General features: G+C 41.0%; 2 protein-coding genes across 3 annotated transcripts in view; one reads left to right on the top strand and one right to left on the bottom strand.

Annotated features, from left to right (window-relative positions):
- Nucleotides 1-3,193: 3,193 nt before the first annotated feature.
- SLC11A2 (solute carrier family 11 (proton-coupled divalent metal ion transporter), member 2) overlaps nt 3,194-16,107 on the bottom strand; it is a 58,549-nt gene continuing 45,635 nt past the window's right edge. The window contains exon 19 of the transcript XR_001362674.1: nt 3,194-4,202. The gene's annotated coding sequence lies outside the window, so the exon portion shown is untranslated. The remainder of the gene's footprint in view (nt 4,203-16,107) is intronic.
- Nucleotides 4,190-16,107, top strand: part of HIGD1C (HIG1 hypoxia inducible domain family, member 1C) — a 15,701-nt gene continuing 3,783 nt past the window's right edge. The window contains exons 1-3 of one of the 2 annotated variants that reach the window (XM_014542138.1): nt 4,190-4,647; nt 5,598-5,699; nt 10,795-10,929. In XM_014542138.1, the coding sequence (XP_014397624.1) occupies nt 5,606-5,699; nt 10,795-10,929 (229 nt within the window). In that variant the 5' untranslated portion in view covers nt 4,190-4,647; nt 5,598-5,605. Of the gene's footprint in view, nt 4,648-5,492; nt 5,700-10,794; nt 10,930-16,107 lie in introns of those variants that run through there. The other variant, XM_005869257.2, reaches the window with a different exon arrangement.

Below are 16,107 nucleotides of genomic sequence, written 5' to 3'. Positions count from 1 at the left end.
AGCTCCATGGCTGCCGGCCGCCATCTTGGTTGGGTTAATTTGCATATAGTCGCTCTGATTGGCTGGTGGGCATGGCTTAAGGTGTAGCGAAGGTATGGTCAATTTGCATGTTTGTCTTTTATTAGTGTAGATACTGGGTCAGCCCTTTCCTGAACCAATCATGTTTAGATGGGATGGATTATGCCAATTGGTTCAAGTGTAGGTCCCTGTGTTCCATCCCTGGGGTTGAGCACACCCAGATCATGTGGACTGAGACAAGGAGACTTGTGGATTATCCAGATGAAAACAGAGCCTGTGACTGGGATAAGGGGGAATGGATGCTGGGAAGGCACACCACAAATGCCCAGGATAAGCTCATTGCTGCATTTTAATTTTTTTTTTTAAGAGAGAGTGGAAAGGAGAGGAAGAGAGAGAGAGAGAGAGAGAGAGAGATGAGAGAGACACGTCGATTGGTTGCCTCCCACACAGGCCTGATCAGGGCCATGTGCAGGAGGCAGGGCCATGTGTAATCTGCAACCCAGGTATGTACTCTTTCCCCCCCCACCCCCCCACCCCCAGGGATGTACTCTTGACTGGGACCCTTTGGTGCTCAGGCCAATGCTCTAACCATTGAGCACAGCAGCCAGGGCTCATTACTGCATTTTGATCAGACCCTCTGTCTGCTTTCCTGCGGTAGATCACACAGTACTGTGCTTACAACACTGGCTTTCCAGTGGGATAATTGCATACAATGAGAAAAATAAAAGTCAAAATGACATTGGCTTTGGCATCAAAGTGACCTAGGTCAAGTCCTGGCTGTGTCATCATTGACTGTATGACCTTGAGCAAGTTACTTCCCTTGTCTCACTTTCCTCACCTGTTAATAGGGATAATATCGACCTACAGAGTTATTGTGAGGAGGTAATGAAGTGAAGCACTTGGTGCTTAATAAATGTTGAACTTCATTCAACAAATGTGACTGCCTACTGGGTACTCTGCTCTTGGTGCTTGGCTTAGAGTCCTGAATAAGCTAGCCCTGGTCCCTCCCTCCTGAAGCATACAGTTGTGATGATGCTGTCTATGAGGGAGAAGCTCGGGAAGAGAACAGAATACAGTCTATCCAGGAGGAAGAGGCTCAGAGGCGTCCTTGAGGAAATGGCATCTGAGCTGAATTCCAGAAGATGAGTAAGCAGTATTGCAGCCTGCCCTGGCCAATGTGGCTCAGTTGGTGGGGATCAGCCTGTGCACTGAGGGGCTGCTGACTCAATTCCTGGTCGGGACACAGGCCCGGTGGGGGGATGGAGGTGCTGACTGATGTTTTGCTCTCACATCGATGTTTCGCTCTCTCTCTCTCTCTCCCTTCCTCTCTCTCTAACAAATAAAAATCTTTAAGAAAAAAAAAGAGCACTTCAGTCTAATGTAACAGCTTGTGCCACCAACTAATGAAGAGAGGAAACACAGTATGTTTGTTAGGGGTAGGAATATTAATCGTGCTCTGTTAACCATGATTGTTAGCTATGGTTATCCTATCTAATAATAGACAAACATGGTAATTGACTGTACCTTCGCTATGCCTCCCATTGGCTAATCAGCATGATATGCAAATTAACCGCCAACAAAGATGGCGGCTAATTTGCATACTTCAGGCGGGGCCGGCAGCGCACAATGCTGCCCATGGGACCCGGGCCCTGGACCCCTGATCCGGCGAGGCGGGGCCAGTAGCACCCGACACTGCCCGGGGAATCCAGGCCTTGGATCTGTGACCTGGAAAGGGAGCAAAGCAGCGGAGAAGGGGGAGAGCCCAGGTGGCAGAGAAGGGAGGGAGTCAAGGGCTAAGCGGCGAAGGGAGGGAGCGAGGCGGCGGAGACAGGAGGGAGAGAGGCAGCGGAGAAGGGAGCAAAGCCTGCCTTGGTGGGCTTCGCTCCCTTCTCTGCTTCGTTGCGGTCTCAGGAAGCCCTATTCTTGCAGGAATAGGCCCGAGGAAGCCCTATTCTTGCAGGAATCTTCCTGCAACGGGCCTCTAGTAAGAAATATTAATGATGCTCTGTTAACCATGATGGTTCTGTTCTGATTAGAGAAAGCATATTCTAACCTGGCTGAGTTGTACACCCTGGGACATGGGAGTTAACCTGGGAATGTGGTCCATTCTCCTTATCCAATAACTGCCTATTATCAGGGAAAGATGAACAACTTTTGTTGCCAAAACAACAGAGTCCCAGAGGCGCCAATCCCGCCCCCCAACCCCTGCTCCCCACTCCCCAGCCTACATGGCCTGTAACCTGTAACCATTATACCCATTCTTATTCCTTTTGCCTACTTCCCCATGCCTGTAACTCCTTTTGCCCACTTCCCCATGTAATCTTTGCCCTTCTATCCAATATAAGCATCTGGCTATCGGGGAGGGGAGATTGACCAGATTTTCGTGGATAACATGCTTGTCTCCCATACTGCCGGCAGTATTGGGATAAACACTCATATATGGTTCAACCCTGTCTCTGCTTAATTGGCTCAAGTAGTGACAGGCAGCCTGGACCCATTGTTTGTCCAGTTTCGTGTTCAAGGAACTGAAAGAAAGCAGGCACAGCTGGGCACCAAAGCCTGACAGGCGGGTTTTGGCATGGCCACTATTTCCATCAGCTTCTTGTTAATTTTGTTAAGAACCTGGACCCATGAGCCCAACACTTATTTTAATGGCTAACGAAAAAAGAACATTCAAAATTTATTTTATTTACATTATAAAACATTCTGTTCCTAAGTGTTCTGTTTCTTCTGAATTCCTACCTATTTTACACTTGAATAGAAACTGAACCATTGCACAGTAGTTCTTTCTGTACTCTTGACCTTAAATAAGCCTTTCCCTTTAGTATTGCTTCAGAAAACACAGAACTTCACATAAATTTAATTCTTGCTTATCTGTAAGACAGCTGAGAGTATAATGAATCATGGCAGACTAATATCAACAAAAGCAAAAAAGAAAACTCTTCAGTATTACTCAATATTTAAATCCTAAAGCATTCAGGCTACTTTAGACAATAACCGGAATTCCCTGAACCGTGAAAACATCAGAGAATCGAGGTGGGGGGAGGTCATGTTAACTGAGGACAAAGGAGAATTAAATAGAAATGCATGAGTCCAAACGGATATAAATAAATAGGAAATAAAAGAAAGCAATTCCTTACAGTAGAATGCCAACTGAAAAATACAAAAGAAATTATGGCTTTAAAAAATGACCATTTATTAATTGATTCAGGCAAGAATCATCAACGGATGCTGAAATTGATGGGTAAAAGTCTGACAAATAACAGGATATTTGTACAATATTAAAGTATCTCATCACAAAAGACAGTAACTATAAAGGGGGAAATAGTAACCCTACTAAAAACTTGCACACCCCACCTTAATCCAGTGACAATGCAGTGATGTGCTACTGCTGACTCACCCCAACTCAAGAGAGGCGCACCCCTTCCCAATGTTGTGTTCAGTGATGACATGACCGTGATGGGGGTATTTGCACCGAAATCCACAAGTGTTACAAATCCAGGCTTTTTACCCCTGAGAACCAACTGTTAGTTATTTATAAGCATAATAACTGGATCAAAGTTACTTCCCCAAGCAAGCTGACTTTATTCGTGATAGCACACACTGCGGACACAGCCTCTCTTTTGTGGTATTCTGCCCACAAAATGAGAAATGCATAACCTCATTCTAAGGATGAGGAAGCATCAGGAAGAATCTAAATTGAAAGAGATTCTACAAAGTAACCAGACGAAAGGAAGAAATCACATCTAGAGAAAAATGACCAAGCAAATGTGACTAAATGTTAGCCATGGAGAACCTAGGTGCGGGGCATACAATTCTTGGTACTGTTCTGGGAACTTCTCTGTAAGTCTGACTTAAAAAAAAAAAAATTAAAGTTATAAGGAAAAAACCGCCAACGCTACCTGGTCCTTTGCCCTCATCCTGCGGCCCCGGACATCTAAGGGCATCACAGACCTATTATTGTTCAATCTCGGGTGGCTGAATGCCCCTTGTCCCTCTAAGAAGTTGGGGGACGCCGATCAATGGAGGGGGAGGGGTTGTCGTTGTAACTAGTTAGCAGGCCAGAGTGTCGTTCGTTATGGTCGAGGCGGTGAGGCCTCAAGGTGTCCAAGGGCGCGGTCACAACAGAAGCGAAGCAGCGTCCACCAGCCACAGTGGGCTGCCCCTCTGACGAGCACATATTCCTAAAAGACAAGAACCTTAGCCCTCAGATGGCTGACCCCATCCCTACCCACAAACCCAGTGTTGTCCTCTGCGCCCACGTTCCTCTTTATTTTGGGCCTTGGAGCCGGGTACCAGCACTCACAGCCACAGAGGGAAGTGGGGAGTTCCCTTGTGAAGACAGAATGAAGTAATGGCGTCTCCAAAAGCCTTAATGTCTCCTTAATGCTGCCTTTGGAAGCCTAATGCTTGTGGTCCAGGTGCTGCTGCTTTCCAGTGTGGCTGTGAAAACTTTGGCCAATACCAGCTCGCCACTCCCCCTGGGAGGAGGGTGCTGATGGGCTTTCCCATTATCTATCAATTAGCTGGAAGTTGAGCGAAGTGTGTTCAGTCTTACAACGCTGTTCTGATCTACTGCTCTCTGCTCGGGGAACACCAGGACACAGCAGGTGGTGGGCTACGCCAAAGGTACTGTGCTTCTCCACTTCCCCGTTGCATTTGCTAATGGAAGCTGATTCATAGGATGAAGCCATCCTATTTGACATTTTGAGATGAAGGTAGCAAGTTGCAGGGATAACAGGCTGAGGTGCTGTTAAGCCATGTTGATAGTGACTATAGCTGCTCTTCAAGTTTCCTCATTCTTCCTGGGTGGACGAGGAAGGTTATTGCCCTTGTCTAGCACAGCACCTGGCACATGGTAGGTGTCTGATAAATACCAATGACTTTATCATGCTCTGCACATCCTGTAGAACTGGAGTGCTCACTCTTCCATCCCCGGTTAATCTGAAAGTATTGTTGCCTGTGTTGGCACTGCTGTCATTCTTTAAAATGATATTTTGTCTAATAAACTCTGTGTTCTTACTGTTTGTGGGAGAATTCTGACGTTCCCAATGATCTCAAATGCTGAGCAGTGAAAAGAGACTGAAAACATAATCATGATCTGTTTCACTCTGTATTCATGGAATCTGATTATGACTCTTTATATATTTTTCTTTTACCCCCTCTACACAAAATGAAAGGATCCCATGATGAAAAGGGTGAAGAAAAGGTGACTTTATTTCAATTGAGCAGACAGACATGACAAACAAATGAAGACAGAACACATAATCAAAAGGATATTGGGAGCCCGGCCAGTGTTGCTCAATGGTTGAGTGTAGACCTATGAACCAGGAGGTCACAGTTCGATTCCCGGTCAGGGCACATGCCTGGGTTGTGGGCTCAATCCTCAGAGGGGGATGTGCAGGAGGCAGCCGATCAATGATTCTCTCTCATCATTGATGTTTCTATCTCTCTCTCTCTCCCTTCCTCTCTGAAATCAATAAAAATATTATATATATATTTTAAAGTATATTGGGAGAAGATAAATGGACTCTTTTTAATGATTCACAGCAACCTCATTTATCCCCTACTGTTACTAGAGAGAAAAATGTCATCAGATAACCAGTGGTCAGCAGATGAGGACGAAGGTCAATTTTCCCGGCTGATCAGGAAATCTAGAGACTCCCCCTTTGTGCCTGTAGGTAAGTACAAGCCTTGACTGGATGCTGGAAAACTGTTTGTAATCGTACAGTAATGCTTTGCCCAGTATCTTGGAGGATTGAAATGTTTTATGTAACTGATTTTTTTTTTCAGATAATTGAAGCTAACCCCTTCTAAGCATAAGCTAAACTTTCAGAAGTTTCTAGTATATGGTGAATCCCCAGTAATGGTTAGCTATTATTATTATGGAGCATCAGATTTTATTCTGATCCATCTTCATTAGAGGGTTAAATAAAATTATTAGATCCCAGCCAATCTAAAGGGAATTAATTGAGTGGACTTTAATTTTCTGTGATGACTCAGTAGCACAGAGAGTCTACTGGGACTATGATGATGGGTAGGTCCCTCCGTCCTCTAAGCAACTCCAACTTTAAATTCTTGTGTCTGATGTTTACAGATTTTTGTTTCTCCCATATTATTGGATACCATAAAAAACTTCTGCCTCTGATGTTCTCTGGCACTAGAAGCTAGATACCTAAACTTAAAAGAACTATGAGTCAATTCAGAGAAAAGAAGCTCTGAACAAAAGCCTGGGCTTACCTGTACACCCGAGAGCATGAACTATGTGATATTCATGCTCAGCGACCCTTTTTCCTGGCTTCCTCATCTACTCCAGATGTTGAGGTTGATGGTTAAGTAGTCTCTAGATTAAAGAAGTGTTATTATAATTAGACCTGGAGTCTTGGCCTCTTTATCCTTTCCCAACACATATTTAGTATGTTTACATTTTCAACAAATACTACATGTATGTAGGGTTAAAAAAAAAATTTAGGCCCCAATATTGTTTTTTAAAATCGAAGCTTTCTCTTCTCTTTTGGATGCTTCAGCTGCCTTAAGCATTATTATTGTATACGGCAGCCATGCCTCTTTCCTTAAAACTTTGGAAACCATTACAATAACCTATTTAAATTAGACTTACATAAGTTTGTGATTAATTCCATAAATCCTTCTAAGTAGGTATGTCATGTTTCCATTGTCACTGTAAGTCTAGCAACTTCATGTGATTATTCACATATCAACAAGAATTAAAGTTTTACTTTATAATAATATTGTGTTTAGAAGTTTCATTAATTTGAATGACTTGTAATAGCACCCATAACAAATCTAAGAAAATAAATTTATAGTGATTTATTCACCCTCCTTAGCATTTTTAACTAGAAAAACAATTCAAGACTTCGATGCCACCTGCACAGATCACTGTAATGAGCAGGATTAGTCACTCTGCCTGCCATAAATTAAATTATTTTCCAGACACATTTAAGGTGATTAAAGTAGAAAGATTAAAGTGTTTCCAGGTAAATTCAATTATATACAAATTACAGAGACACTATATGGAAAACAGTAAAGGTTCTGACTTTAATCTCTAAAAGAAACAAAATCAATTTAAGTAAGAACAGAACCTTGATTTGATAAGGGAAAAGAACCAAGTTTTTGCTAGAAAAATAATTAATGATAAAATTGGGGTATATATTATTGAGTAGTTTGTTTAGCTATTGTTATTTTAATAATATGTATTTCCTGCTATAGGATAGAGTGTCCAGTGCAAATAATTTACAAAACATTTTTTGTTATCTTCAACAACTTCCATCATTATAATCTATTTCTATTGTTTAGAATGGTCCTATGATCTTAAGACCTGTACATATATTCTGTGCATTTAAACTATGTTGATAGATTGTTTTTGCTTCTTTCACTTAACATTTCATATGTACATTTCTGTGTATTAGTACTTTCTGTACTTACAATTTTTTTATAGCTATGACAGATATTCCTTTGTTTGAGCTATTTGGGCTGTTTAGTTTTTCCTCATATATAATGTAGCCATAAAATCTTTGTGTCAACTTCCTAAATTTTCTTTTGCTTATTTCCTTGGAGTATGTTCCCAAAGGTAGAATTTCCAGAGCAGGAAGCATGTTCAGTTTAATGTCACTTATTATATATTTCCAGAGTTCTTTCCAGAAAGATTTAGCTAAACTTACAGAGCTTTCATGATGGTACCATCTCTTAATGTGCCTACCATCATCATTTTATTAGTATTTGCTTTTTGCTGATTTATATTTGTCATCATTTTTATTTCAATTTATTTTTATATTTTACTTTTTTATCTTTGCTGTTGAGAATATTACAGATGTCCCCTTCCTTTCCCCCATTGCTTCCCTCCACCCGGTTCCCACCCCACCTGACCTTCACCACACTATTGTCTGTGTCCATGGGTTATGCATATATGCTCAACCACTGAGCCACACTGGCCCGGCAGAATAGCAAGCTTTGATTAACCAAATTCCTTGGTTAACCTCTGCCCATTCCCCACTCCCTTTCCCCCTGCAATTCATCAGTCTGTGCCATGCTTCCATGCCTCTGGACCTGTTTTGTTCGGCGTTTTATTTTGTTCATTAGATTCCACATACGAGTGAGATCACGTGATATTTGTTTCTCTGACTGGCTTATTTCGCTTAGCATAATGCTCTCCATGCTGTCTCAATGGGTCAAAGATCCTTCTTTTTTATAGCTGCATAGTATTCCATTGTGTAAATGTACCACGGCTTTTTTATCCACTCATCTACTGATGGGCACTTGGGCTGTTTCCAGATCTTAGCTATTGTGAATTATGCTGCTATGAACATAGGGGGTACATATATTCTTTCTGATTGGTGTTTCGGGATTCTTAGGATATATTTCTAGAAGTGGGATCACTGGGTCAAACAGAAGTTCAATTTTTTATTTTTTAAGAAAATTCCATACTGTTCTCCATAATGGCTTCACCAGTCTGCATTCCCACCAGCAGCGTACTAGGGTTCAATTTTATTTATTGCTAATAAGCCTATAAAATATAAATGTTTTTATTTACTCTGATTCTTACTTCCATTTGTTAAGTGGATCCTAAAAGAATAAATATAACCTTGCTCACCTATGAAGATACACATGTGCCAACACATTTAATCAAAACTTGCTATTCTGCCCAGCCGGTGTGGCTCAGTGGTTGAGCATCTACCTACGAACAGAGGTGGGCATAGTTCAATTCCCGGTCAGGCTTGATCCTCAGTGTGGGGCATGCAGGAAGCAGCCAATCAATGATTCTCTCTCATCATTGATGTTTCTATCTCTCTCTCCCACTCCCTTCCTCTCTGAAATCAATTAAAAAATATTTTTAAAAAAACTTTGCTATTCTGCATAAATATCAATTGCATTGCCCCGCTGGTATGGCTCAATGGTTGAGTGTTGACCTATGAACCAGGCAACTAGGGTTCAATTCCTGGCCAAGAGAATTGAAATAAAATATCAATTGAATTTTTATGTACTAACAATGAACACATGGAATCCAAACTTAAAAACATAATACCCTTTCTCAAAGTAGAAGAAATGACTTTTTAAAGCACATAATTTCTGAATTTGCCAAATTTTTTATTTAAATAGTATCACATAGGCAAAGTGGTATTGGAAATGATTTTGTGAAATAAAGTCTACTTAGGAATATTTGAACAATGTCCAAAAAAAACCCCATACTACCATTTACAATCACTCCAAAGAAAATTGCTTAGGTATCAGCTTAAGAAAACATGTACAGAATCTGTATGCTGAAAATTATAAAATGCTAATGAAAGAAATTACAGAAGACCTAAACTAATGTAGAGACTATTGTGTTCATGGATTAGAAGACTCAATATAAAGATGTCAATTCTCCCCAAACTGATTTATAGGTTTAGTGTAATTCCTATCAAAATCCCAGCAAGTTTTAAGTTCTAGAATGGTTAAAATGATACTAAGGCATATAGCTACAGTAAACAAGATGGTGTGATATAGATGGAGGGATAAATGCATATATCAGCAGGATAAAGGAGAAAACTCAAAATATAGACCCACACTTTTATTCAAGTTTTCTTCATTCTTATGTTAAAATATTACATCTGTCCTTGTCATTTTAATTCTACCTTGCCATCTTTTGGATGTTATAAGTATGCTAGTCTATTTTCTTCTATTTTTTGTTGTTGATATTTTTGTTTTATTTTTACATTTAATTCTAACCCATCCAGGATTTTTTTGTAGTGTCTGGTGTGAGATAGAAATCCAAGTTAGTTCTCTATACCAATAAATTGTACTCATTATGTTTATTAAATAATTATTCCTTTATCTGTTATTTGATTATTTTGACTTGTCATGGCTCAAGTTATCACAATGGTTTTTTTGTTTGTTTGTTTGGTTGGTTGGTTGGTTGGTTTTTTTTAAATCACAGTGTTTTAAATTTCTTTCCAAGATCTTTCCTATTCAGTTGATCAGTTTTCTGTTTTGGAGCCAATTACATAGTACCTTGATTGCCACAGCAATAATTTCACCCTTAACATTTGTAGAGAATGCAGAAATATTTGTAGGGATTTCTGGAGTTTTCTAGAATCACAGTTCTTCCTGGAATCACATACTTCCTGTATATCTCTCATTCACTTAATGTCTCAATTTTACAGAAGATTCAAATTTTATCACTTTACTCCATTTGCTCATTACTTGATAAAAAGTAGAAAGGAATAAAGCCAAACACTCAAAAGCTATAAGATGTTTGGTAGGTCTACTTACTAAGGACTTGCCCAAATGTAAGCCTTGCAGCATGCACAATTTGAAATCATACCTCAGGAAAATTAGAAATTACTAAACAAATTACTACACTATATGGTTCTGGTTTTCCTGGGAAAAGGCTAAACTGCAAATATTAAATTCATGAGTTATGAGTCCATTTTAAAATTTGGTGAATCAGCCCTAGCTGGTTTGACTTAGTGGATAGAGCATTGGCCTGTAGACTGAAGGGTACAGGGGTAAATTCCTGTTGGGCTCAATCCCCAGTAGGGGGCGTGCAGGAGGCAGCCGATGGATGATTCTCTCTCATCATTGGTGTTTCTATCTCTCTCCCCCTCTCCCTTCCTCTCTGAAATAAATAAAATCTGGTGAATCAAGTCCAGCATGGTTCCTTGGCTATCTTGGCTGCTCATCCTCTAAGCACTAATCCTTTGGACAGTCCTTTATTCAACTCTCTAAGCTCATGCCAATCTGGCCTGCTACTTATATAACCCCTCCTTTTTTAATTCACAGGGATAGCAGGCTTTATGACTGTGGTGTCCTATGGTCTTTACAAGTTAAAGAACAGAAGAAATCAGAAAATGTCCATTCATCTTATTCACATGAGAGTTGCTGCCCAAGGATTTGTTGTAGGAGCTGTGACTCTAGGTAACCTGCTTAATTTGTAGCTTGTGTTCAGCTACCTTTGAGAGTATTTTCATTTATTTTATTCATTCATAGTTGAAGATGAATATTGGGTCAAGATGACATAATGGTGGAAGTCTGGTAAGAAAAACAGTTCTTCACTTGGTTGAGGTTGCTGCCCTAATATAGGCTTACTTTCTTAAAATTTTAAACACTGAAAAAAACAACACCACAGTAGGCAGAAGGTACACATTTCCAGTTATAAAATAAGTAAGTCATGGAATGGAATGTACAGATTGGCAACTATAGCTAATAGCACTGTATTGCGTATCTGAAAGTTGCTAAGAGAGTAGATCTTAAAAGTTCTCATCACAAGGAAAAATGTCTGTAACTATGTATGGTGATGGATGTTAACTAGACTTATTGTGGTGATCATTTCACAATATATACAAATATAGAATCATTGTGTTGTACACCTGAAGTTAATGTAATGTTGTATGGCAATTATACATCCATTTTTAAAAACCCAGTGGAGAACTAGGTTATGGGCCCTGTTCGCCTCTATTATGAAAGCAGTGAACAGTTCATACCTACAACAGCTGAAAGCAGTAGTTATACACCTGCCTTTATTGCTCAGTTAAGAGCAGCAGTCATGGTTCCCAGGCGATTTGAACAACAGATATAATTACTAAAGTTTAACTGGGAAGAAAACATTTTTAGAGTCCACAAGTCTTAATATCCTTGTTCTCCTTTTATTCCAAGTTTGAGCAATAGGAAATCTTTTTTATTAGTCTATAAATTAAGCAATACTTACGCAGTCAAATCCAGAGAAATTATTTGGTTAATTCAGGTTATATCAACAGCTAAATCATATACTGTAGTTCTAAGAAAGAGTCCACTTTGGAACCTAAATTATCTTGATTTTTTGGGGTCTATATTCATGAGACCGAGGCACAATGTTCTTAGCTCCCCTCCAGGCTGTACAGAGTAGAATCAGCCTGAGAGTAAGTCTAGGACTATGGAGATAGGTGTGGGGCTTGCATATAGGGAGTTAAATGGCAATTATCTTATTACTATGAACTGTGATAAGGGGAGTCTTGAACAAAGTACAAAAAGAAACTTTACAAAGTTATAGTCCTCGTTTTTGTCCTTCCGCCAATATTTACTAGGCATTTTCTATTTGCAAGGCGCGGAGCGAGTCTATAGATGTGGGGGTAGGACTTGGTCCCTACCCTCACATACTGTTCGTCTCCTCAGGGAAAGAGACCAAGAACAGGAGAAGAAAATACAAAGTCATAGGTGCTATGGCGGAGGTAACACGGGTGCTTTGGGAGCACAGGCACAAAGGAGGGGCATTTGACTGGCGCTGAGAGTCCAAGAGGATGTAAACTGTATAATGAGCCAAGAAATGGAGGAATTCACTAGGCAGAAAAGGAGATGAGGAATTCACTAGGCAGAGAAGGAGATGAGGAATTCACTAGGCAGAGGAGTTGAGGAATTCACTAGGCAGAGGAGGAGATGAGGAATTCACTAGGCAGAGAAGGAGATGAGGAATTCACTAGGCAGAGGAAAAAGCAATGGCACTGGAACTTAGGGCTGGGTGTGTAGGCGAATCAGTGTTTGATGAGAGAAGCAGAACGACTAGTAGTAATATATAAGGTACTTACAGGGATTTGGACTGACTATATAATTGTGAAGCTCTTGCTTATGTATCAGGAGCTGGGCCACAAGATGAGCAAAAAACATGCTGTGGCAGTGCCTTCCAAGCAGAAAGAGACTGTGGCTGCTGCTCCGAATCTCCTGTAAATGCCTCGGGGGCAACAGGGCACGAAAGGAAAGGAATTCTTTCCTGGAAGTCATGCAGCCTTCAGGCCCCTCACAGGACCAGGAGCTAGGAATTAAAAGCCCTGGGCCCACCATTTTGTTTTCCCACGTTGTCCAGCACACTTAGAAGTAACCAACCGTATTATACTCCCGCTTCCACCAAGTGCTCTATGGAAGTAAACACTTGATCAGCAAACGCCGTGCTTTTTATAGGCATCTGATTAAGGGTATCTACAGGCGATAATTTCACAAAATCTTCTGCTAATGCATGCTAGCATCCTCTTTACCACTGTAAGAAATGGCCATTAATACCTGTAAGTCTACTCAGACCAGAGAACCAATTCCAGATAACCTGGAACCAACACAAAGAACCTATCCTCATGGTTATGTCTCTCTGGAAGCTGCTGATACCAAATTCTGTTTCAATCAAGGTTCAGTCAGAGAAGGAAAACTATTAGGGATGATATATAAAAAGGGATTTATTGTAGAGATATGATCTTAAGCAAATTCGGGAGCATGGACTGTTTAAAGTCCATGTTAGGCTTGTTGCTTGTGTTTCTAACGCTGGGGCCTGAGGTTAACAAGGCAGTAGTTGGGAAGGCAAAATAAACTGGAATCTGTAAGGATGAACTGGAGCCCGCCAAGACAGGGGGGAACTCGAGTCCGTCTCTTACTGACTCCAGCCCTGATCCCGGTGTGAGCTGTGGGAGAAGCGGCACCTCTCTCAGGGAGCTCATCCACCCCTGGCCTAGGGGCCGGATAAGCCGGGAGGAGATCCAGGTGAGCGGAAGGCACCGTGGGCCTGCTGCCCAACAGCAGCGAGGTGAGCCAGCGGACAAGCAACTGCACCTGGTGCCCTGCACCGAGCCCTCCAAGCGTAAACCGGACAGGGCAGCTGCTGCTTCAGCGTTCACCTTCTTGCCTCAAGGTCGCATGAGCCAAACTAACCCACAACTATGCAGGGAAGGGAACTCTGGAAAATATAGCGAAAGCTTAGTTAAATCTATATAAAACAAACCCCCAACAGATTTTTATGGTTGTGAGATGAGGAGTAACACGATGAAGCGAGCCAGTAAAGAATTTAAACACAGCGGAGTAACTTGGACAGAAAGATGCCTGCTTTATAGAAAGATCAGAAACAGGCAATATGGAACTGTTTGTTTAGGGCCACTAGATAAACAGTCCCACTATAAAGACAAGGAAGGAAACCATATCATAAACCTCAGAACAGTGGTTACCTGTAGAGAAGAGGACAATATGATCAGAAAGGGAGACCTGGGAGGCTTCTAGGATGCCTGCAATATTCTATTTCTTGTCCCATAATTACAGGTGTTCCCTCTACAACTACTTGTTAATCTGGTCACTTAAGCTGTATATACTGCTTTCTGTGTTTGTATATTTTAACATGAAAAACAAATGTTGAGGAAAATGATTAGAGATGATTTGCAATGGAGGGGAGGAAGTAAAGACAGTGAAGTAGGATGATGAGTTGGATCTGAATTAAGTGCAGTGGAAATAGAGAGGAGATGGCTTCTAGAAATACTGAGGACTCGGCAACAAAGTGATTGGAAAAAGAAAGGAAAGAGGAATCAAAGATGATCCTAGGTTTCTGGATTGAGCAACCAGAAGTAAGGGTTGCCTTTCATTAATATAAAGAGCAAAGAAGGAACCAGTTTGGTGGGAAGATGAGTGCATATTGGATAAAACAATAATAACACCTAATGACTGCTTATGATGTGCAAGCCACTCTGCTTTATATATTGTTCTCTCATTTAATCTTCAATAATACCTACTTTGACACCACCTGGTATGCAGCAATACAATTCAATACTGATGCTCACCACCTGGAACTCAGATCAATGCCAGAGGTTTAAGGGCTAGTTCCCAAAAATACTGCCCTTACTTCAGACACCAGCCTTTGGGGGTCCCCAGGGCATCTGCACTCCTGATAAACTGGCTACAAATTCAGGGGTCCCCAAGACTCCCTCAGGTTTATTTTACTAAAACAACTTACAGAATTCAGGAAAACAGTATACAGACAGTCCTCAGGTTACGTCGGACTTGACGTACGTCGTTTTTTGGTTACATCACCATCTCCCATTTATTTATTAAAAAAAAAGTTCCATCATTTCGACATATGTACATATGTGCTTTATGTTTTTTATTATTTATTTACCACAAGTAAAGGTCAGGAATTTTTATCTTTCTTTTAAACTATTTTTACTGTTTCACTTCATTACTGCTGTGTATGTGCTCCATGTGAGTGACGTAGGTGCTTATGTAGGTGGGTTCTGACTTACAGTGAAAATGGCATTATGTTGCGCCATAGGAACGGATCTCCTTACAATTGTAGTTTCATTATAAAGTATACAAATCAGGACCAGCCAATAGGGTAAGGTGTGGGAGGATTGAAAGCTCAAAGCTTCTGTGCTCTCTCCCTGTGGGATCAGGGCTTGTCACACTCCCAGAGTATCAATGTGTTTATCAATCAAGGAACTCGACTGAACTTCAGTGTGAAGAGCTTTTATTGGGGGCTTCATTATATAGGCACTAGAGGCCCGATGCATAAAATTCGTGCAAGGGGCTCAGCCCTTGCAGCCCCTCACAGCCCCAGCTTCGTCCAGAAGGTGGTCCAGATGGTCGTTCTGCTGTTCGGTCAATTAGCATATTAGCTCTTTATTATATAGGATGGTTGACTGAATCGCTGGCCACGTGACTGAGCTCAATCTCCAGTCCTACTCCCATCCCTGGTGGTCTAAGAACCCTGTGGTCACATGGTTGGTCTGACTAGCCACATCTTGAAGCTATCTAGGAGCCCATCGTGAGTCACTTAATTAGCATAAATTAAAGTATGCTCCAAGGGGCTCATGAATAACGGAGGCAATCCGTTACTTGGGAAATTCCAAGGATTTTAGATTTATACCAGGAATTCTGAACAAAGACAAGTCTTTATTAAACAATACTCTTTGAGGTAGGTACTATTATTATTCCATTTTACAGATAAGGAAACTGAGGTTTAGAGAGAATAAGTTACTTGTTTACAATCACATGGGAAATCTCCAGAGCCTGAACTTTTAATTTTATATTATAGTGACTGAGATGCCTATGAAAGATGTTTCCAAATTAGAGTACTCATACCCTATGAGACATATAAGGAGATCCATAGGGATATGGGAAGAAAATATTTTTATCTTAAAAATAAAAACTTTACCAATATATAGGCTGACCATGGGACATTTACTAGTATACTGTTTATAAACAAACTAGAGGCCTGGTGCACAAAAATTTGTGCACTTGGGGAGGGACCCCTCAGCCAGGCCTGTGCCCTCTTGCAGTCTGGGACCCCTCGGGGGATGACCACCTGCTGGCTTAGGCCTG

The sequence above is a fragment of the Myotis brandtii genome, unplaced genomic scaffold, assembly GCF_000412655.1.
Source record: "Myotis brandtii unplaced genomic scaffold, ASM41265v1 scaffold29, whole genome shotgun sequence".
NCBI lineage: Eukaryota > Metazoa > Chordata > Mammalia > Chiroptera > Vespertilionidae > Myotis > Myotis brandtii.
This window is presented reverse-complemented; position numbering and strand designations above follow the sequence as displayed.